Here is a 24913-nt window from a genome sequence, read left to right as displayed (position 1 = left end):
GTAAAATAGCATATCTCTTTTCAGGTTAGCTGTAATTTTTGATCGTTTATTTTTGTGATGTAAGCACTGGAACGAAATAATCCTGTTTATAAAGCACAATTGAGTATATTATATGTAGGATGTGATAAGCAGAATAAAAATATTGTCCATTATAAAATGTGCTTGTGCATAATATTTGCTAAAAGATAGGATACATTGAATGGCTTTTCTTCCTTATAACTAAACTTAGGTATAATTAACTTTTGCTCTGCTTTGTTTGATTCCAATATAGAACGTTGCTCTAAAATTACTTACATGAGTGTTAGATGCTTGTAGTTGGAAAGCTCTTTTGGAACAAGGGTAAACTGATTTCCATCCAAGTAACTAAAATAGAAAAATATAACAGAGAGCATTATTTTTTTCATTAGAACAGTAGCTTCTTCATCCACTAAAATTGGAATACAACAGTAAAGTTAGTAACAAATGAATACGTGGCATTTATAACAAACCTTGTCTATGAGTTTTGGTTTTAGAGACACAACTGGGGGCCTACAGCCTAAGATCCAAATGCTACTGTATCAGATATTAAGAATATTATGAAGTAATAGTAATACTAACTTTTACACAGTACTTCTGCACTCTGAGGTCTTTATCAATCTTTATCAATTTCACAAACACATACAGATGAAAAGTAAATCAGACTTCTGCAAGTCACATTAAGTGTGAATTTTTAGACATTGTAAATAGAAAGAGATCCTGACATTGCAGAGGTAGTCCTTTACAGCAGAAACAGCAAGGGCTGGTCCCATCACTAACACCACATTTGTCTGGCCTGCAGTTCATGTCACCTCCTCTAATTTCTCCCTGTATATCTCATGACACATCATGCACAACATACTACAAGGTTTTTTCTATTGGAGTATGTTACGGACTGAAGACAGTGATCAATTACCCTACACTTTAAAAGCTAGATTTTCTTTTCCTCTTTGCAGGTTACCAGTTCCTGTATTATATTCCATGTTCATAATTCTCAATAACAGATTTGTTCCTCCTTAGGGTGCAGAACCATCAAGCTCTATCGACACCTGAGTTACAGGCGAAAAAAGGTAACAAGCCTTGCCTAAACAGCTTCCAGCGTGCGGCCAGACCTTACAAAGGGCAAGTGCAGTGACTCTTCCTGTAACCAGGGCAAGTAGTTTAGAGATGATAATGGAGCAGATAAATAGAGCAAAAAGAGCAGGAAGATTACAAGTCTTTAGTCTCTCAACTAGGGCAAATAACTTAGTATTATGGTGGTATTACTTGTGTCTCATGGAACTCCGTAAAAACTTAACCTTCTTGTATTTATACAAAGAAGACATTTTAGCCATCCAAATGCTAAAAATGAATTTCAGTTAAGAGCAGCCTCTGATAAAGTTATTCTTAGATTAATTTTGAGTTTAATGTTTTTAAGTATGCTACAACATCTTTGGAAAATTCTGTCTTGACTAAATGGATGAGCTGAAACACAGTTAAACTGAATGAAATAACTATCAACATCTAATAAAAAAGCTTTTAATTTCTGTTTTGTTTGGTTTTTTCCCCCCTTGGGTCATGCCTTCATTAGGGCTGCTTACCAAATCCAAAATGCATGTCTCAACAAGTTTTATGCTCACAGTATGTCAGTGCCATTATATAATGGTGATGAATGGAGCACAGACTCATATTTAATTATTAAAAAAGAAATAAACAGCATTTAAACTTTTTGAAGGATCAAATATTCCAAGAAAATTATTTTATCAACAGATAAATTAGGGTATATTGCTTTAGCTTCATTAGAACTGAAGTACTACAAGTACTCTCTTGGCTGATAAAAAGTCCTCTGTGTTCAAGTGAAGCAACTATTAAGATATTTTATAGAACACATGAAGAGTTCATCTTGGAAGGGTTATGCATGCTAATGAACAAGAAGAAACAATCAGTATGCAACTGCTAGCAGGAACCACCTCCATTATCCATTTGAAAAATATGCTAAATTGCATGCTTAGACACTCATTAAAGCATACAAAATCGTACACAAATGAGTTTTCGAAGTCAGAGTCCACTTGCACTTCCAAAAGCATCTTCAGTTGCTTAATTTTACATTGCATTGAAGCCCTTACATCGTCAAATTACATTTATTAGGCCAGAATATATTTAATTAAATCATCTCCTGTTGAAGAAAAAGAAACACCAAAACCTGATGAAAGAAGTTACAGGTTTACATAGCTGTGTACTACTTTGAGTTCTTAATAATTTCTCTGCATTAATGACTAAAGCTTTTTGGATGCTATTAAACACCAAATCAGTGGTGGAAATTTCAGCATCTTCTATACGATACTAAGTACTAAACCAATAAAACTGGTTTATTGTCTTAAGCTACACAATTATGATGTCTTTTGAAAAAGTACTACAATTATCAGTCATTATGAAGCATTAGTAATTTAATATTAGATACTTGTCATATGTAACAAAACCAACTTTTTATCTATTTTTTTCAGTCTTGTGACTTATCTGATCAAAATGCAAACCAGATGATGAACCCAACATTTAGGTTTATATTTCACCTCATAACGCATAAAAATTTACTCATCTAGTCTTACAAGTAGCTTAGTTATTATCTTCAAACAATACCTGAGGTAGCAAGCTCTTTTTTATATCAATGTCACTGTCCAATTACATATTCAAATTCTATCTTCATAAAATGCAATCTTTACCATCTTTCTCCTATATAAATTTATCAAGAGCTTCATAAAATATGCCAGATTGTATAAGACTGTCTATATGAAAATTAAAGCTTTCTGTTAAAAGCAGTCTTTCTGAAAGATCACAAACCCATGTTTATTAAGAAAATATGCAAACAGTAATATAGTGTTTCCTTTTAGCTTCTTCATGTAATTTAAGTTCTTTCTGAAAAGTGACCACAGATGAATGAGATTCTCTGTTGCCCATAAACTAACCCATTGTAATATAGTATCCACTTTCAGTTATGTTTCAGTGTTGAGTATGCAAATTCGGAGAGTGATTATGATTTTATGATTCTTAAGAGTGTTTTGGGTTCACATTCAATCTTAACCTCAAATTTCTCAAGATACTGTGCAAGTCTTTGTATCTTTAAGGCAGCATATAAATATATCTCCACAGATCTCCTGAATCAAATTCTTCATTTTCTTCTCCCCTCATTCTTGAACCTGACAGTATTAACCTACCATTAATTTTCATAAAAGGGAAAAAAGTGTGCCACTTACAGTTCAGTTACATCTTTTGGGATGCCTTTGGGCAAAGCTTTTAGGCCTTTGTTGCTGCAGCGAACTACTGTGTCTAGACAAGTGCATTCTGCAGGACAGCGGGAGAGTGGAGAGCAGCTATTGTCATCATTCCCTAGATAATAAGAACAAATGGATACTAAGCTTGCTATACAGATGTCACTTACATACTGGCAATTATATTCCACCTAGAATTCCTATAAGCAAACACAATATTTCTACATTATGGTATCTCGAAGTACAGAAAACTTTTAATTCATTTCTGTAAAGCATTGCTCCAAGAATTAACATTTCAAGTGATGCTTTATTTAGTATAATGCTGTTTTACTAGGTAAAAATGCTATTATTTGGAAAAGAGGTGAACAAACCAAAATATATGTTGATTTTAAAAATTAACAAATTATTAAAAATAAACAGAGTCTCTTTAGAGAAAAGTTACAGCATTGTAAATTGAAAAACTAATAAAGCAATAAATGGAAGAATGTTGAGAGATATATAAGATAACAGCCATATTTATTTAAGTGTTGAGGGGAATTCTGAACAAGCAAGAACTCACAAAGTAAGAAAAATGGCACATTATTTGATCAGGTAACCTGAAACAGCACTTGATTCAAGCATTAGCATTTGAAAATATTCTCATCTGAATGACATTTTATCAAATTATTTAATTTTTTATTATCTCAAAATTATTATTTACAGTACTGAACATAAGCAAGAAAAGCTTTTGAAAACACTTAAACAATAGCTGTGTGCTTGCTGATAATCCAGAAACAGGTGATAGATTTTTAAACTGACATAGAAACTAAGCATGAAGCACAGATGAAGATATTTAAGCCATAGAACTTTGCAGTCTATGGGAATCATGCAGCTATACATATAAAAGCTGAAATGATAAAAAGTTCAGATATTAATTTTCTTACCATCATCACATGTAAAATCCTGAATTGCCACATCCTGGATAGGAATCTCTTTGAGGAAGTAGGGTTTTTGACAACGAGGGTTCCCTGTCACAATACGCTTCTTCCTTAGCCAGTCTCCAAGCCATGCAAGATGGCAGTTGCAGTTGAAGGGATTGGCCAAGAGATTTCTGAGAACCGCAGGGAAGTTTTCCTTACTTAACATCATTTTTTATCCTAATTATTCTATTTCTATTTCAAAAAGCTAAGCTTAAATACCATTCTTCAAACAATACTATGTACAAACCACATGTGAAAGTTGTGACTGAGGCTCTGTGTGGGGAATCTTGATATAACTCGTTTAGAAATAATACAAAACTGTCAAAAACCTGACTTGTTGTCAAGCCACTCTGAACTGATAACGCAATAATTTCATATAGAAATGAAGGGTGATTACTTTACATTATTAGCTTTTGCCTGACAACAGCTATTTCATTAATTTGTCATCTCAAGATTTCCATCTTTTATTTGCTCCAGAGAATAAGTTTCCTATCTGAAGTGACAGCTAAGTTGATTACATGCCAGTTATAAAAATGAATTTACTTCTAGAAGTCTCAGTACTTTTGGCATGTCCTTACTTCAGCACAAGCCTATTGACAACTCCATTATTTATAAACATGCCATCCTTAATATGCACAAATTACTCACTTGGTGCGAAGTGTCACTTTTTATGTGAATAGGGGATTAAGTACTTTCCTGAATGATGCTACCTATAAAAAGCACTTCTTGTAAACTGAGTGGCAGCTTTGCTCACTGTTTTCCCTTTGCTTAAATTATATCACATTTAAATTATAAAAGGGATGCTTCCTTTAATAGAAAATGAGACTGAAGCTTCATTATAATTATATATCTGAATTAAGATCCTTAGTAGGCTGAGAAAATTTAAGATAATAATGGGACAGAACAGCACAGAAAGACAGACAACATGGTGATCTGACCAGCTGTGATTGCACAATACCCACCCCAAATGTGGGTTTCTACCCTGGCTCATATCAGTGGGGTTCTGCAAGGGGGAAGAGCAGGACATTTTTTCTGCCTTCTCAGGCACTTCTGGAAACCAGTCTAACGCTGCATCAAAGGGCACCATGATTGTGCACCCAAGATGGTCCAGAAAACAAACTTGTGGAAAAATCCCTCTATTAGCTAATTTTTTCCCTTAACATGCTTTGAAATTATACACTAAACTATTAAGAGAAATGACCCCAAAATGTTAGAGGTTTAAATATGTGACCATGACTTACAGGGTAGAAAGCGAATGCAGAGTGTCGAAGGAGCCTGGTGCCACGGTGGTGATCTGGTTGTCATACAGCGAGAGCAGGCGGACGGAACTCAGGCCAGTGAAGCTGTCATTTCCCACACAGCTCACACGGTTGCTCCTCAGCATCCTGAGAAAGGAAGGATCAGCATTTCTTAGTTTTGTTCAAGCAGAAGTCAGAGCCAAAGTGGTGACCCAAGCAAGGCTTGAGAAGTGTGACTCCAAAGGGACCGCTACCACTGGAGGGCCCATGGTGCAGTGACCCCTGTGCTGCCTGTCACCTCACGGAAGGGACTGAGTGCAGGGTGCATGGAGAGGACTGGAGCACAGAACAGTGGGCAGGCAGGTTTCACAGAGGCGAGGGGTGCTTCCCTGAGCATTTGTGGCTTTTTTCCTTTCAGTACCAGAATCCGTAATTATGAGTTTAACTGACACTAAATGGATTGAAATTCCCCAAATTAGAGATACATGGCAGCCCCCTCTTCATGTTTCCAAGCATAATGACTCTAGAACTGCTATTCACCGGGAGCATAAGGATAAATTCTAGGAATCACTTCTACTACATTCTCAAATGTTCTCATAAAATGAAATCAGGCTACACTGAGTCATCCTCAGTATGACTTTTAGATTTAGTAAAAACTTAAGAATATTAAGCAAGAAACACCTACTCTAAAATCTCTTCTATTTCTGTGAAATGTGAGCTTTGCTGTTTTCTTATCTCTCCATCTATAAATTTGTATTTTTTTCTCCATGCTCTCGTCTAAGAGTAGCTGCCTTTAACAACTTTAGCATCTTAGAATGCAAAGCTAGAAACAATAGGCCTGATGTCTATGGACAGCTGGAGCCCTAAAGACCATTTAATCTTGGCTCTGCCAAGTCAGGCCAAGAAGCTGTGGACTGCACAAACTTTTTTTTTTAGTAGAAAGAGCTAAACTGCCTTTTAATGGAAAGACTGAAATGAGTTCAAGCTATGGTGCTTTTACTTTTCCCTTCACTGTTGAAATGACATTAAAATTACTTAGAAGAGAATAATTTCCCACATTTCAATATCCACCAGAATAATTTTTTTCTCTAGCTAAATTCCAAGAAACGGTTGAGCTGAATTGAATCAGACTCCATTACATAAAGTGTGTAATTTCCATGAAAGATTCTGATACTTTAAAGCAGATGATTACTCGCATTTCTGCAGTTGGATGTTTACCCATTCTCAGCTGCTAAATAATTTTAAAGGAATCCTAATTTCTGTAGTCAAGTAACCACAACGAAAAATTTCAGCTACATTATATAAATAATGAAATCATATAATGTATGATAAATTTTTGTAAAATAGGAACAAATGGTAGGATATGCTTGAATAATCTATACCTAATCCTCCAAAAATAAAGTTTTTAGGTCAGAGAGAGTATTATTTTTAAAAATACCTGGCAGAAAGAAAGCACTAGAATACCCGAATCATTATACTTACAGTGTTTTAAGACTTTCTAGTCCTTTGAACATTTTGTGTCGAACACTCTCCAAGCGGTTGCTAGTGAGCAAGAGTTCGTTCACACCAGAGGCTCCATCAAATGCTCCCTCTTCAATATCAGTAATCTTGTTATTGCTCAGGTTTCTGTGACACAGGAAGAAAGAAAGGGAGGGAAGGAAGGGAGGAGGAAGGGAGGAGGGAGGGAGGGAGGGAGGGAGAGAAGGAAGGCAGGAAGGCAGGCAGGCAGGCAGGAAGGCAGGAAGGAAGGTTGTGTTGTTTTTTTAAAGCAAAATATAATGCTCTACTTCCTATATAAAACAATATTTTTAAAGCAATCCTTGGACGATGCTTTATCATAATGACAATTATGCAGTTCGTGCTCCTGCTATACAAGATCATATTTTAATAATTTTGAATCTTGTCAGTGACTGTATTGTATTTTTTTTTTTCATGTATCCAGTCTTGGTAGCATTATTAGATGAATTAATAACAACATGATAAGTGTACGTGTACCAGCATAACTAACCACTCCAATTTCTTTATTTCATCTCTGTAGACGCAAATGTAAGGAAACAGTATAAACAGCAACATATGGAAATGAAATGTGTGAATGTAAACTGTAAACAAGATGTTAATCATTTATGACATTAGTTAAAAAGGAGTGTTCGTAAGCAAGGCAGTTCATTTATCTGCAATTTGCAAGCAAAACATATAAAAATGTGGGAAAATTACCTAAAATACTGCCAAAATATTTAGTGTTTATAGATTTTAGTTGAAATATGGAAATTACATCCCAAATGGTTAGTATCTGTACTATATATATATATATACAAGCATACATTTTCTTAAAGATTTTTCATATTTTCTTGACTTCTTTTGGTTTCTTTGTTTCATATAAATATACACATTACGGAAGTACATCTCTACATGCTAAAATTCTACTAGTGATGTTCAAAAAGCTCTTAGAAATACTCTGAGATAATATATAATTAATTGTAACTGAAACCTTTTTATTTTATGGAATTAATGGTTTTGGAAAAAAAAAAAAAAAGTAACTTCTAGAACAGCATTTTAATTGTTCAAATCAAGAAAGACACTGTCAGAAAAAAAATTCATACACTTGCCAGAATGAACTGGTGCCATTATCTAAGACATAGAAAACAAAGAGTTGTGGCTTAATCTACTCATCTCTAGTCTAGCTTTAATTTGACATACACCTCGCTTGTAATGAAGGATACAATCATTACTTTCATCTAGTCAGCCTCTTGAAAGGAGACTTGCTGCACAAGACTGGAAGCAAGAAACTAATTTCAGCTGGCTTATCTGTGTAAAGCCCTTACTTTCCTAAAATCTTATTTGTTCCAGGTGTAACATGGATACTACTTCAACCACTTCACAGGGATATTTCAAGGATTACATGTTGTGTAGCTAATTAATGATGCAGTGCAAAAATGTGCTTTATTACTGATGGATCATCAAATCAATTAAAAATTTAGGGCCCAATATTTCCAATTCATATGTGTAGAAGGATCTTTGCACCTATTTGAACCTTCAAAAGAAATATAAGCTCCACAAAAATACAGAATTCACTTGTTTTGGTGTCTGCAACATCACTACCTCATTGCTTTTCAGTCATGCTTAACCAGTCACTGTATTCTCTAAATTGAAGAATTTGTAACAACTGGTAACTATATTAGGAAACTAAAGAGCACTATTATAAAAAATGTTATATTTTCATTCACAGTTTCTTAATTGCAATCCTCCTCAATTATCCACATTTCAAAGCTCTTGGGAGTTCCAGCAGACAAATACACTGAGACTGATTTAATATTCTTCCTTCTCTTTCTTTTGTATTGAAAACCTGCTCAACTAAAAAACAGCAAACTAGTTTTAGATGACATGAAATGTTTACTAAGCTACCTTTATAGACTGAAAAAGTATGTAGTTGCTGCCAGTATATTTCCCCTTTTCCCTGTTTTTCTTCAATATGAACTGCCATACGTGTGTTCATGTGTATGTATGCCACATTAAGTATTACTGTTATTTTAAGGGCACTTTGTAGCTGCAAGGTGCTAATCTGAGATCCTTGAGGAATTAAGAAAACTGGGTATCTACTGAACAGTACCAGAACACTGTTGTGCCAGCATTCCTACATTCTTTTTGTAAGTATTTTAGACCAATCTGAAGTGGCAAGGTGTAGTCAAGTGGATAAGTAAAAAGTAAAGTTGTGTGTCCTTTTTTTTGTTTTCAATAATTAGTCTACTTACTAAAAAAATTAGTAATAAGTATTTAAATAATTGTGGTCATTACAGCTGGCAGCAAGATTCTGGATAAGGCCAACAATAGTTTAAGTAATACTATTGCTTCCCTTAAGATTTTGGTCACTATTTATGTGGCAAACTTTTAAAAATCATAGTAAATTGGTGACTACATTTCAAAAGCAGTGCATAATTTTCATTAATCTGATCTATTTTAACTTGCATTTTTTTTCACTTACTATTTATGTTTGGATTTAATCCTGAAAAGATTGAGCACAGGGTCACTAAGTCTAACTAGATTATCTACCCTTAAATACGTCTTCTATGTAAGCAAAATAAAAGCTTTGCATAGATTTACTTTTAATAACATCTGCAACTGGTAAGATTACAAACTCCTTTTAGGACGTGAACTGCGAACACGGACATACATGGAGCAGTTAACAATTTTTTTCTCTATCATTTAATTTTGATATACCCCTCATCTAGTGATCATTTAATGAACATAGAATCAAAGGCACACCTTGAATGTGCTATAAGAGGCAAAATTGCCTGGTTAGGGAGAAGTACAGGAGGTTACGAAAGATTATTGGAACCTTTTTTGAGCAACTTGTACAGTGAGCTCCCTGCTGTGGCTGTGCAACAGACCTGGTGGCTGGACACTGCAGTGAGGGTCCTGGAGCTACACACCGGTAGAAGGTGTTACTGGCAGTGATGAGTCCCAGAGGGAAAAGCTGCAAAATCTTATCAATTAATTTAAACCCATCCTTGATTTTTTATTAGAATATACTGGATATTTTATATAGAAGAATTGATAATGGTGGAGAAACACAGCCAGGAGCTAATGTGCTATCTGAATAGACAAAGTCACTGAAGTTGCTTACATTTTACTTACATTTTACGCAGCTGAGGAAGTTTCTTAAAGATTCCAGTAGCTTCCAGGACTGAAAATTCATTATTATTTAATCGCCTGCAAGAAATGAAAACAATATCACAGAAAAATATTCAGGCATTGGTAAAGAATGTTCCACACTAAATAAGCTTTTTAGACTGGATTAACTGAGTAACTGGTATTCAACTGGTAGCTGAAGAACAACTCCGGAAATACTGACATTTTTAATTCTGGAAATTCCAGTGAATGAACATTCTCATTAGTTAAACTTAGGTATATATAAGATGTATAGAATCAAAACCAAATCACAAAATATCATGCAACTAAAGCTGCTGAGAAATCTAGTAAGATGTTTATGATTTTTCTTCTAAGGGAAGAAAAACAAAAATGTGACTGAGGAAGGATTCCATGGCAACTTGTAAGTAAAAATCTTTAAGAAGTACATATTAACCACTGAAGATTAGTTTACTGTTCTTAAAGGCTATCAGGTGGCATCTGCCAGACATCTGGAGGTGCTCACAGAACACTATTTACAAGAATGAAATAATTACTTTATGCTCAATGCTTTTTATGAATAGGGACTGAAACACACAGCACAGGTCTTCCCAAGAATTTACAAACGCTTACGTGACCGTAGCTTATTTTCACACCACCATACCTAACAAACACATATTGCGTAAGAAAGGATTAATGCTGCTTTGTAAGACTACAAGAAGATATACAATGAACAACAAACACTGGCTAGATACTGATCTTGCCTGCCCAGGTATCAAGACTGTTTCAGCATAGTATACCTTTGGCAGCTGCTAGGTTAGGGGACCATTTATATTTCAAAAAATACCAGAACTGACCCACTATTCCTTATTTCCCCTCTTGAAAAGAAAAGGGAAGTTATGAGTCTTAGATTCTTTATATCTTTAATGGTGTAATCTTATTAAGGAAGTGAGTCTGTCCAGCTTTTATTTAGAGATCTTAAGTAGGAAGGAAAACAGATGACTGACAAGATCACTGTTAAATGAAATTCAGCATAAATCTAATCTCAGAATATTTTTCAGAATGGCCTTATTGCAGGACAAGATTAAAAAAACCCCTAGAAAATAAAAGAAAGCTGCTCATTCATCCTTCCTTCCTGCTTATTCTCAATGACAGCCAGAAGGGAAATTAAGGTTGTAAATCTGAAGGGATGGCTGTACAATACTTGCAGCACAGAACTAAACTGAGAGAAGACAGGAAGAGTTTTTTGGATATATGTGGAACATCTGTATAGCACACAGAAACACAAGGGACACGAATTTCAAAAGACAATACCACTTCTGAAAATCAGCTTGTTGACTTCATGTGAATTTTAGTGGGATCTTATAAAAAGATTTTTTCACTGTTGTCTATTAACAAAGATGCATAATCACTGTAAACAGTCTTTTGCTCCCTGTCCATCAACAATGGAAGCACCGAGCATTCTATGAATGCTGATGTTTCAAGTACATTTGAAGTGCTATATCATCTAGCAGAATCACAGAATGGTTAAGATTGGAAGGGACCTTAAAGATCATCAGGTTCTAACCTCCCTCCTATAAGCAGGGACACCTCCCAGTAGACCGGGTTGCACAAAGCATATCTTGGCTTTGAAAACCTTTAGTGGTTCTAATAATAGTTCTTTGCTGTGCTCTATTGCAAACACTTCTATTGTCACTGAAAAAGACAATTTCATCCTTTCCTCCACCCAACAACCTCTCAAATATTAAAAATAATTTGTCCCTCCTTCAGATTTCCTTCACACAAATGCATCTAATCTTTTAAATTTTTTCTCAGAAGTGTTCTTTTCTAGATGATCCTTGTTCTCCCTGGCTTTATTTTCCCAAGTGATCGTGAAAAATGCATTGTCATAGTATTCCAGTTGGTATTTTATTGTTACAGATGGTAAAAAAAGATCTTTCATGTAACTTACATACTACACTCATCTACATCATTCTAAAATGAAATTTGTAGCAGTGCCCAATGGCACTCCATCTTTAATACAGTAACATTACCATAGCCTTTTCTCTTGATCTACTTGCTGGTTATTCCTCAGTCTTGTATTTGTGGTAGTGATTAGTCCTACCTAATGTCATACGTAAAAACTAGTCTTAGTCAAGTATTGGTATTAAAGAACAATGTAAAGAATTTTCCATGTGTTTTGGAGATACTCTTTGTTTGAGAAGTTTCTGCATACTTCTCTGTGATAGAAAAGAAGCATGGGTTGAACTACTGTATTGTGTTTGGTTAAAACTGGAGCACAGATCGTATTTCCTCTCTAACTTCGTGTATACGGTGTTACCACAATTCATGCACCATCACTGATGGTATATCTACAAATAAAGGGACATCAAGAGTTACAAATTATGGGCTGTGGCTAGAGGAATGACCACATGAATCACATGACACTTCTATACCTGGAGATTGCTACCTTTAGATCTGGAACTCTTAAATGCTCTGCAAGAAGTTTTCATTCTATTATCATGGTAAGTTATACCAGACCTATAGGAATAAAAATTACTAGAGAAGACTTGAAAACTAACAGATATGGTGGTATCTTCCTTTTGGATCTTAACATAATTATTTTTGGAGCCCACTGGTCTTTGGTAAAGGCAATAATGACAGTTATTACCTGTTATTCACTGGGTCATGATGATGATCTTAAAAATATTTGTATCTGGTTTATACAAAGAAATTTCATTTGCAAAACAAAAAAGTAAACAAAGAAGCATTTGATGATGAGTCCAAATTTTTTTTATATATATAAAAAATGTAATGTTTTTTCCCATTTTATTAACACAATGGGTTAAGATATTTGCAAATTTTGGTGCAACAGCTGAACCTTCCTGGAAGTCTACGTACAGAGTGGCCCTAGAACTAGACTGGGAAGTCCCAAGAGGAGTAACAAAGGCAGGGCACTGAAGACCAAGAATAATAGGAGGGAACAACTTTCCAGTACCTGAAGGGGGCCTACAGGAAAGATGGGGAGGGGCTTTTCACCAGGGATGGCAGTGACAGGACAAGGGGTAATGGTTTTAAACTGAAAGAGGTTAGATTTAGGTTAGACATCAGGAAGAAATTCTTCACCATGAGGGTAGGAAGGCACTGGAATAAGTTGCCCAGGGGGGTTGTTGAAGCCCCCTCCTTGGAGGTATTCAAGGCCAGGCTTTGTGAAAGCTGGCCTAGTGTGAGCTGTCCCCGCTCACAGCAGGGAGGTCGGAACCTGATGATCTTTAAGCTCCCTTCCAACCTTAACCATTCTATGATTCTATGATATAAGAAAAAAGCTGAAGGTTTTGCAACAGTGAGGCAAATACCAGAAAAGTGTATGTAGCTGGAGCAACTGGATTTGTAGAGGCAGTAAAAAAATGCAAAAATGATTCCTCTATCCACTCAAGAATACTTGTAAAGCTGCTGAACTTTTTCTTACATAAAAAGGAACTGAAGAAAAATCTGTACAGCTTATCAAGAAGGCTTAATAGTGATTTGTTACACTTTAAGACCACCTTGCGGGATAAAGTGCTGGATAGAAATGGGCTCTTTAATGGCAAAAAATAGAAAAGAAGCAGTGATGGAAACTGAGGAGACGTAGACTCATCTTGAAGTTAAACTTCCCATTTTAAAAGATTTTAACAGAAGGGAAATAATTAACTTTTGTTAACACTAAGGAAAATAGTGGATTTTTAACGCACTGATACCTTAAAACAAGACTGGATGTTTTCTGAAAGAAGTGCTGTAACCAAACATGAATTATCTCAAACAATTTTTTTTTGACTGAAATTTGAGAGTTTAGGATACACAGCAGATGATGCTCAATAATGTAGTTGTTTCTTCTGAATTTAATATATTAATCATAATTATAGAAAGAAAACACTTGACAGTTTATCTTCCACATGCAAAAAAATTAATACGAAGATCAACAATTAAAATACTAAATTAAGATTATTTCTTTAGATCAGAGAGAAATAAACATGAATCCTGCTATGAACCAAGACAATGCATGCCTGCTCCTTCAACAACTCCATTTCTCATCTCTTGCTGCAGTAACTACGATTTTTACAACCATTACCTTTATTATCTTCTCCTACACTTTAACCTGCTACCCATTCCATCCATTTTTTATGCAAGTGATTTTATTTCAAAATACTATAGTGTAACATTATATATATTTGATGAGCATTTTCTGTCTTCTTGTGTTCCTTCCTCCACACTAGAATCTACTTTCTTTTTCCCTTCTATTTGGTTCTTTACCCTCTATATTATATCCCTAGCAAATGCTGTACGAAAAAATAAAATAAAACATGTATTTCTCCACTGAAATCTATCTCCTTACGACTGTGTATCAATTTGTTCTTCTCTGGTACTATTTTATGAACAGTAAATCAACATGTGAACATGGCAAAAGGTGAGCTGTATTTTTCCCACACATACAACTTCTGCAATTTAATTTGCCATCATTTTGGGCACAACTAGAATCAACATCTAGATTTATAATTAAAACATTACTAAGTTCAACTTGTTCTCCCAGCTCAGAGACAGACAAAAATGTCCACCTCTATTTACACAACATTTCTGTTTCAAGTTCCTATTTCTGTCCAGATATTCCAAATCTTTAACCATGGTCTCATTAATTCATACCTTCACTGCTGTACTATTTGTACTGCCTTTGATGCCAACTGCAGACTGATCTTTTGAGACATGTGCCAGACTGTTGCTCGTCTCACTCCTGTGGGTCCCAACATGATTACAGCACTCCCACCTCTGCACCTCTGTCCCCACTTTACTATGTCAAGTCGAAGTCCCTCTCTCTTGCCCCTCAAAATTCTGCCCTGTTCTTTACACTAAATCTCCTCCAAAAACCATTTATTTCCTCTTGCCTTTGCACTGCCAATTATGGCAACTTTCATCTCTTGATTTTCTGCTGATCCTTCAAGCACTTCTGCATTTCCTTTCATACTATGCTTTGCACATGGGAAAACCTGGTAAAGTTGTCTTAATTTTATCTTTCAATCCCTCCTTGAAGACCACTTCAGTTGTAATGCCCACAAATCATTCCTATATGGCACTTATTAAGCAAGTAATAATCTGACTTGTTTTCTGTTTGTGTCTGTTCATTGTATCATTATCTCATTGTTTTAACCCAACTCTGTCCTGTTTGTCTGCTTTATCTTCCTCTAGTCTCCCTCCTGACACATATAATGTGTGTTTTGTATTAGAATCAGCTCTGTCCTGTTAAACATCTAGGTTGCACTTCTTAAGACAGACCACTGGTTACTGGATATCCTAATGGCTCTGGTAGTTAAAATAAAAAGCAAAATAAGCCCCACTATCTTTCAAACAAATCCAAGTGGGTAGCTCATGTACTAGACAACTAGAAGCACAGAATAGTTACCTTATTTACTTATAATATGTTTTTAAAGTGACATGAAAATGTAAACTGAAATTATGCATATTTTTAATTAATATCGATTCCTTTGAAGTGTACCACAGAGGTTACATATATATTATTTTTTTCTCAAAAAACTAAGGCTGTGGGTTTATGTTTGGTATTTGACATTAGTTTTTCTATAAAAAGAATCCTTTATTATGGGTTCAACTTACAACTCTGCTGTGTACTGAGGGATGTGATCAGGAATTTTGTTGAGTTTCTGATTGGAGCAGTCCACTGTGGTCCCTTCACAGCGACATTTCTCAGGGCAAGCCAAATCTGCAAAGCAGTCTCCACTTAATTTGGATCTGTAATCTTCAGTGCCTGTAGAAGAGTCAAGTCAAAATACAGATACTGAGTCAATGAAATACAAGATTTGCCTCTTGTGCAAGGTTGAAAAGATGTCTGCAATGCAGATAACGTGTGGGCAACTTGGGAAATGTATGATAAACTTTGTGATACTGAACAGACACAAGGGCTTCAAGAGGGTTAAATATAGGGGCTTAAGATATGCTGGAAAAAGAAACTGTGACCAACTTAACATAACAGGATAACATTAACTTGAGCTTTTCACAGCTGTACTTTCTGCTGATTATGTTGTCAGCCAATCTAGTCTTGTTTATAGCTAATCACATAAATGCCACGGATTCTTTTAGAATTTATTTTCTTTCTCTGTAACAAGACTAAATAGATCCCGAATGCCACCTTTTCTCTTTCTCTTGTTACAAATTTGTATTGTTGACTGGACTTCATTAACCTCCGTGATTTTTTTTTAATAGTCCTGATACTCCGTATCATCTCAAACACATAAGATTGAAAGCCCTGTTTTCAGCTTTAATTTAAAAAATGTGTGATCCTGACTTAAGCCTCAGCAGCTTGCCATGCTGTAGAAAGCTGCGTGACGTTCCATGGTGCTTGACAGAACCATGTTTTACTCATACCTCACAACCACATGGTTAGATCAAGCACAACAGAAAATCTCGCTACATTATCAGAACTGCATCCATTAGGCCAAGGATAAGAGCAAGGGAAAAGAGGAAGGAGTAGATGTAAGTTACGGAAGCATTTGAAGTTTAAGACTTGCTTACATGACATGGCATTCATATTACTGAATGTCCAGTGCCACAGTGACAGTATTACTGTCACAGATTAAACAAAAAGTAAAAAAATATTAACCACATTGAAAGTTTCCTCCACCATTTCCCAGAGGCAGCCAAAGAAAATGTCCTAAACATATCAGGAGAAAACATCCAGTAAGGAATTGAGGGTGGGTGACAAAGAAAACAAGGAGAAGCTGAAGGGACCTGTGGGTTCTTCTTGGACAAAGGTGAAAAGACTGAGACTAGTAGAAGGTGCATCGGGGCTGGGAAGTACAGTGTGATTAAGCTCAGACACTGAACATTACTTACAGCCAAAATGGTGAACTCCTGCAAAAGTAAAGATAGCCAAGAAGAAAAAAAAGACAGAGTAATCCCAATTAAGACAAAAACATGAACTAAGCTCTCATGTTCTCTATTCAACTTTAGTTTGATTAGAAGATGTTGCTAAGAGGTAATGTCTTCAGCAAAGACAAAGAACAATTAATTTTAAGTGGCATTAAAATGAAGAAAAGTTTGGTATTAATTACAGATTTCAAACATGATAATAATGTCTCTGATGCACTATTCTTCATTATTCAGAATGTACTCTTTAAAGCTGCTCCTTTGAACAAATACATGCTATGCCACTTAAAACCTTAGTAAATCAAAAGAAATAGAGGAGAAACAGATTCCTCGGAGAAGGAAAAAAAAATACTCAACATTCCTCACATATTATGTTATTTAATGTTCGTAAATGTCTAAGTAACACATGTTATAACTATATGGAATATCCCTATGAGCTGCACACATACAGTATTTTTTCAAATTAATGATGGGATAACCTTTAGTCTTCCAAATTACTATAATGAAAGTCTACTAAGACTTCCCAGAGCCTGCAGAGGACAATCTTCCAATGAGATATTTAAACAAAAATTATTTACATTTTAAAAGAAAACATTTTTCCAGTGCTTACTGAAGTGTAAAGCAGTGTTTTTAGCCCTTTTAATACTCTATAAGCAAGATTACAAATACATTTTTTTTCCTCCTGCATTCAGAGTAAATCTGTGTTAGCAGTTCAAAGTAAACAACTAAAATATTCAGGGACAAATTCGTCAAAAATTAAAGACTTTCATGCAGCATCTCCCTGATAACCTGACAGGAAGCATAGAAGCTGCATTTCAAGAAACAAATCTGTGGCACTTTTTGATTTCCCGCTGCCCCCCCCACCCCAGGAATAGTATTTTTAAAAGGGTATATAAACAAATCTAAACTGTGTGTGTGGCCATATTATAAACAGGCTGTGAAGACATTTGCTGGCAAGAACACACTTCTAACTCAGAGCAAAAGTTGTGCTGGCAAGGTTGAGTAGAAGTCACTCTGTGGCAGGAAAGCAGCTGTTGTACTCATTAAGAAACTGTGTGGTACTACAGGTTTGAGAAATTGAATCTCCCTCTGTTTTATGCTCCTTTAAAACACATTTTCGCGGCTGCCAATGCTGATGAATTGCTGCCTTATTTTGTATTTCATTTTGTCTTTTCTTCATATCAAACCAATACATTAGTAGGAGGGCATGAAGGACTTCACATGATTGCTGCAAATTTAAGTGATACATCACACAGCATTAGAAGAAGGGCTGTTAAACATAGCAGCTTAAAAGACAAAGACTAAGACCAATCAATAAATCAGTACTTCAAACACTGCAGAATGACAATATACCTGTAGTACTTGAAAGAACAAGCGCACTGGTGTCATAATCAGTTATTGCAGATATTTTTCTAAATACTAAACTATGGTAGAAAACCCTGCTTGCAAATAACATACTGTAATTCATTAATAGATTCCTTATTCCCTTGCTTATTTTGTCAATCAATCATTTATAATCTGTTAGGAACATAATGCAAGTGCCTCATTGTTTATTTCTGTTAAGAAATCAATGCACACACCTGACAAGCAAGGTAAAATAAAGAAACATATTTCAAAGAGCTAGGGCCAACATCAGTAAATATTTAGTGAAAATATAATAGACTTATTGTAGCTTAAAGTAGTGTGTAAATTGCTGTTTCATCCCAACTTTAATGTCATATTTTCTTTAATGGAAACCATTTCTGATTCATTAGATGCGTGTGACCACAGAATGCCTTTAATGAAGAATATCAGGTTTCTTTTCCAAGCATTCCACTGTGATTTCATATACATAAGGAGGGTGAGCAAGCAATAGCTATTGCCAGTGTAGAGTATGAAAGCAAGGCAAGAAAATATTCATTTCTAAAAGGCTAATTAGTTTGAAGTTGTACTAGCTCTTTGATGGTAGTATGGTTTCCTGTGTTTAAAAGTAGCTCAGGAGCTACATTTTAAAAACAGTAGTGGCAGAAAGACAAGGTTAAAGGTAAGTAAAGGTGTCAAATGAAATATGAACTAGCAGGTGCAACCTTCTAAATAATTTCAGTAGAGGTTTAATTTTGGTAGGTTGTGCACAAATTCGTGAGACAAAAAAAAGTAAATGGAGCTGCATGCTAAGCTCTTATTTCAGAAAACAGCACTACTAGTAATCTACAAAGGAAAACTATGTCTAGATACAAGTATTGACTAATGTTAATACACATGCAGCAGTTTCCTAAAAGCTATAACAAACTTTGCTTTTTCAGGGGAAGGGAGAGAGCATCTGCAGTTAGTCAATCTTACTGCAGAGCCAAACCTACCTGGAATGAAATACTGTTCTTTAGCTAAATAAAGAGAAAAAAAAAAAAAATAGAAGATGCACCTGAATGTCAGCAAGCAAAGAATGAGTTTTTTTAGATTAAGTATGGACTACAGTTAACTACAGATAAATAAGTGGAAAAATGTGTATTTGCGAGAGCTGATAAACAACAAAGTGTGAATAGTCATAAACGTATCCGGAACATGTATAACTAACAGTTCTCATCTGGTATTTGCACTTGAGACTGAATAACTTGTAGAATGTGAAATGCACCTGGAACAGCTGGATACCATATGACAAAAGTTAGGATTTAGAGAAATGTAAGTAGGAAATGGAGTAAGATTAGAAAGAGAAAACAGTAAATTTCAGTATGATGTCAGCTCCCTGTATAAAACGAGTATGTCATGTTTCCATATTTAGCTAGAAAGTTTTACATCTTTCACATACTCCAGAGCCTTGTAGAAATTTTACAAAATGATTTATGTTGGTGATACTTGTAGTGGATAACTTTAGCATTTTATTCTGAAGCATTACATATTGCATTTCTTTTGTTAGATTTAATGCTACTCAGAAATAGTGCCAAATGTGTTAACAACAGTAATGTTCCATGATCCAACAGTCTGTGACTTCCATGATTTCCCCACTTCAGTCAAAGAACTAAAAGCGATTCTGCAATGCTTAATAAATCCATAGAGAGTCAGCTGCCTTCATTAGAACTTCTATAACCACTGTTTTTTTTTGCCAATAAAAGAAAACCAGCAGCTGAACTAAGAAAATTACCTGAGCAGCGGAATTTCTTGCTTTTGATCTGGCCGATCCTTTTGTTCGCCAGACGGCGGGGGCTGGTGCAACGGGCACCACTGGTCTCTATGGGGTTTGTATGAAGATAATCCGCCAGCCACTTCAGATGGCAGTCACAGATAAATGGGTTCTGAGCCAAATGCCTTTCATGAAGAAAAAAATTATAATTTCACATATTATTTCCTTTTGGTCTCAGCAGTTGCTGGTATTTTTAGTACACTGTAGAATATGAAGTCATACTAAAGACAACCATAAACAAGCATACATACAAGGTCTGGATTGCACGTAGGGGTGAGAAGGTGCCTTTTGCAATGGTCTGAAGCTTGTTGTCATACAAAGAAAGAAGATTCAAGTTGTGCAGATCTTGAAAAGCATCAACTCGCAGGCAATTGATCTTGTTAGCATTCAGTAATCTGTTTATAAAATTGAAATAATTTGCTCAGTGTCATTGCAGTTCCAGTGGTTTTAATTCTTTTTGCCTATTTGCAATCAGAACAACAAATATGGTAACAAATATGAATTGACAGTGACATAGAGGATTTCAGTGAATTGAAATATCTTATTTAGATGCTTTAAAATTATTCCTAAATATTTACACTTTGGAGTTGAAATGTTTAGCTAAAATTGCATTTCTTCCTTGTAGAAGAAATGTACTGGTAGAAGGTGTGTGTGTGTGGTATTTGTCTGTGCAAAGAAACAAGCTTAAAAAATCAAGTATCTGTGAGGAAAATGAGTTTATTTTGCCAAATAAATAAACAAACAAAAAAGGAACTGAACAGTGTGTTCATTAGCTAGAAGAGATGTGCAGTGGCACTTTTAATTATATGTTACTAATCAGCATGCTGCCACATTAACAGAGTTGTAGTAAAAACTGGTGGCATGGAATATATCCAAATCTGTCTTGGATCCTTTTTCCTTTCTATCTTCAAAGGGAACCTTTTTTTCCCTGTACCTCCCAGACTTCTAAAGTTAAAACAAACAAGCCAATATGAACCAACTCCTTCATGTTTTTGAAAAGGGGGAAAAAAAAAAAGGTCATTCAACTGGATGCATTTTTATAATAATTTTTTTTTTTTCCCCATATCAAGCCAAAAATGGAATGGAGTAGTGGATTTGAAAACCAATGCTCTGATAAACAGTTTCACCACAGAAGAAATTTAGAGACTGGAACATATTGTCTATGCAAAGTATATCAAGTTATGTATATTTTTTTAATACAGAAAAAAAAGATCAGAGATGATTCTTGGTGTTTTTTTTGTTGTGTGGTTTGTTTGTTTTTACAAATCCACAATATGTTTCTGCAACTGAAATTCTAAAATCTCTTCAAAGGAAAACACGAATGCAGAACACTGAACTACTACAGTAGTTTGTGACTAAAAAAATGAAAAAAGCAAACCTCTAGGTGGTGCCAGAATGTGCATTTTCTTTCCATTTGCTTTATATTTTGCCACTTTCAGTGAGCTGTTAATCATACACATTTTGCCAATCACTACAGTGTGAACTCTAGACATTAAGTACTTCTAATCAAGTGGGAAGAAGTTTAACATTCTTTAAGAAGACGCTTTAAATCAACAAGCCAGTTATTCTAGGCTAATTTCTTCCAAAAACACCACATTGTTTTAAGGCCTATTTCACAAATTTCTTTAACAGTACAACTAGTGCACAGCCTCTTCTACTAAATTTTGACAATATTTTATAAACATATCACCATGACATTCGTATTTATTCCCAGTGTTAAATAGAAATGTTTTAAGAGATTACACATGGAAACTGCCAAAGTGTTAAACAAAGTAGCAGCTGCACTTCAGACTCAAAGAACTGTACAGCGAAGAGTGTCAGAAAATATTAAAAGTCACCAGTGACTGCAACTCTGTTCTTCCATGGGTACAACCAGAAATACCATTATATAGCATTTCCACTACGTATTTTTTTTATATAAAATACACAAATACACCTTCTGTGGTTCCCACACAACTTTATACATGTTGTTTGCTGTTTACAGGACAAGACAGTATTGTACCGTACTTCATAGACACACGGAATCACAGAATGTTAGGAGTTGGAAGAGACCCTGAAAGATCATCTAGTCCAGCCCCCCTGCCAGAGCAGCATGACCCAGAGCAGGTAACATAGGAACATATCCAGGCGAGTTTTGAATGTCTCCAGAGGAGACTCCACAACCTCTCTGGGCAGCCTGTTCCAGTGCTTTGTCACCCTCACAATGAAAAAGGTTTTCCTTATGTTTAAATGGAAACTCCTATGCTCCAGCTGGCACCTGTTGCCCCTTGTCCTGTCATTAGACATCACTGAGAAGAGCCTGGCTCTGTCCTCCTGGCACCCACCCTTTACAGATTTGTAAACATTGATGAGGTTGCCCCTCAGTCTCCTCCAAGCTAAAGAGACCCAGCTCCCTCAGTCTTTCCTCATAAGGGAGATGTTCCACTCTCTTAATCATCTTTGTGTCTCTGCCCTGGACTCTATCAAGCAGTTCCCTGTCCTTGAACTGAGGGGCCCAGAACTGGACACAGTACTCCAGATGTGGCCTCACCACGGCAGAGTAGAAGGGTAGGAGTACCTCTCTCAATGTACTAACCACACCCCTTCCAATATATCTCAGGATGCCACTAGCCTTCTTGGCCAAAAGGGCACATTGCTGGCTCATGGTCATCTTTCGGTCCACCAGGACCCCTAGGTCCCTTTGCCCTACATTGCGCTCCAACAGAACAGTCCCCAACCTGTACTGGTACAGATGCAAGACCCTACACTTGTCCTTGTTGTATTTTGTTAAAGTTCTCCCCGCCCAACTCTCCAGCCTGTCCAGGTCTCACTGAATGGCAGCACAGCCTTCAGGTGTGCCAGCCACTCCTCCCAGTTTAGTGTCATCAGGACACTTGCTGAGGGTACACTCTTTTCCCTCATTCAGGTTGTTGATAAATGTATTAAATAGCACTGGTCCCTGTAGCAACCCCTGAAGGACTCCACTAGATACAGGCCTCCAACTAGACTCAGTCCCATTGACCACAACTCTCTGGCTTCCTTCCTTCAACCAATTCAAAATCCACCCCACTACCCAATCATCCAGACCACACTTACTCAGTTTAGCTGCAAGGATGCTGTGGGAGACAGTGTCATATGCTTTACTGAAATCAAGATAAACCACATCCACTGCTCCACCACCATCTATCCACCTGGTTACATTCTCATAAAAGGCTATCAGGTTGGTTAAACATGACTTCCCCTTGGTAAAACCATGCTGACTGCTCCTAATGCCTCTCTTATCCTTGATATGCCTAGAGACTGTGCGAAGGATAAGCTGTCCCATCACCTTTCCGAGGATGGAGGTGAGGCTTACTAGTCTATAGTTACCCCGGTCCTCCTTCTTACCCTTTTTGAAGACTGGAGTGGCACCTGCTTTCCTCCAGTCCTCAGGCATCTCTTCATCGACTTACCAAAGGTGATGGAGTGGCCTAGCAATGACTTCCGCCAGCTCCCGCAGCACCTGCGGGTGCGTCCCATCAAGACCCGTTGATTTACAGATGTCCAGATTGCTTAACTGAGCCTTAACCCAGTCCTCATCAATCAAGGCACACTTCTTTATTCTGACTTTCTCTGGGGTCTCAGGCATCTGGGGCTCCTGAGGACATTCTCCAGCAATACAGAGACAAAGAAGGCATTAAGTAACTCTGCCTTCTTTATATCCTCTGTCAGCAGTGGGGCTATATTGCCTCTAGTGTTAGTTTTGTATGCAATGTATTTGATTAATACCTTTCTATTGTCCTTGGCCTCTCTTTGCAAGGTTTAACTCTGAGGAGGCCTTAGCTTTCCTAGTTGCCTCCCTATAAATTATACACTAGAGGATAGTTTAATTTTAATAATTTTAGGTTGAGACATTAACTGAGAGATGATCAAATCTGTGGATGAATGGCTAGCTGGCCCGTAACAGTCTTGACTCCTTTGGCTTTAACTTAATTTGTTTTTACTATCCTGCCAGTTCTTCTCCAGGCATTTATCTCTCATCAAGTTTACCCTTTTGAGTTACCCAAAAATAGAACAAATATTTAAAAAATACTCACAGTAACTGTAGAGAAAAGAGTCCTTCAAATAGGCCCTTTGGGAGTTCTGTAATTTTATTGCCATAGAGGACACTGCACCAGGGAATAATAAAGCAAACAAAACCATGATTATGAAAGATATAAACTATGAGATATTTACTTTATAAATACATAAATTTCCATTTTCCTGAAGGAAATTTAACTGCAGCAACCTGATGCTTGCAAAATCGGTGTGGTTGTGCGAGGCAGCAGGATCACACAGTTCGCTATAAGGCGTCTTGCCCAAAGAGCTCTCAGCAGAATCAGCACCTCACTGTTTACAGCCTTAATAAGTGACCTCAGTAAGCGGATCTGTTGCTTCTAAGACCAACTAACCGGGGAATAAAAGAAATGTTTGAGTTTGTTCAACTCTTTGCCATAAACCCCACACATTTTTAGTGTCCAGCTGTGATACAATGTTCCATTATCACTCTAACATCCTGAAATTAGAGTTTTCAGAATTGCATGAATTTGTATGAAAATTCTGCAGAGAGCCAGAAAACTAAAATCATTTCACTATAATAATATTTCTGTTTTTACATGTTAAACAGATACCTACAGTGAATTGAGTGAACGTAAGCCCTGGAAAGCATCTGGAGCTGCTTCAGAGATCTGGTTATTGCTCAGGTCACTGAAATAAATTAAATTTGATTCAATTAATTCAATCTATTTTCAAAATAGTAAATATTTAAATAATATGTAATTAGAATTAGGCATG

General features: G+C 36.1%; 1 protein-coding gene across 1 annotated transcript in view; it reads right to left on the bottom strand.

The window, feature by feature from the left end:
* The window catches only part of SLIT2 (slit homolog 2 (Drosophila)), a 265523-nt gene that overhangs the window by 45582 nt on the left and 195028 nt on the right, over positions 1–24913 (bottom strand). Inside the window, exons 12-23 of the mRNA XM_010001251.1 lie at positions 24755–24826; positions 24178–24249; positions 20374–20517; positions 20084–20247; positions 19305–19328; positions 15700–15850; positions 10090–10164; positions 6940–7083; positions 5461–5604; positions 4184–4350; positions 3246–3378; positions 295–363 (exon numbers count right to left, since the gene is read on the bottom strand). Coding sequence (XP_009999553.1) covers positions 295–363; positions 3246–3378; positions 4184–4350; positions 5461–5604; positions 6940–7083; positions 10090–10164; positions 15700–15850; positions 19305–19328; positions 20084–20247; positions 20374–20517; positions 24178–24249; positions 24755–24826 — 1359 coding nt within the window. The remainder of the gene's footprint in view (positions 1–294; positions 364–3245; positions 3379–4183; positions 4351–5460; positions 5605–6939; positions 7084–10089; positions 10165–15699; positions 15851–19304; positions 19329–20083; positions 20248–20373; positions 20518–24177; positions 24250–24754; positions 24827–24913) is intronic.

The sequence above is a fragment of the Chaetura pelagica genome, unplaced genomic scaffold, assembly GCF_000747805.2.
Source record: "Chaetura pelagica isolate M959 unplaced genomic scaffold, ChaPel_1.0 scaffold547, whole genome shotgun sequence".
Classification (NCBI taxonomy): Eukaryota; Metazoa; Chordata; class Aves; order Apodiformes; family Apodidae; genus Chaetura; species Chaetura pelagica.
Note: the sequence above shows the minus strand (reverse complement) of the source record. Positions and strands in the feature narration are given on the sequence as shown.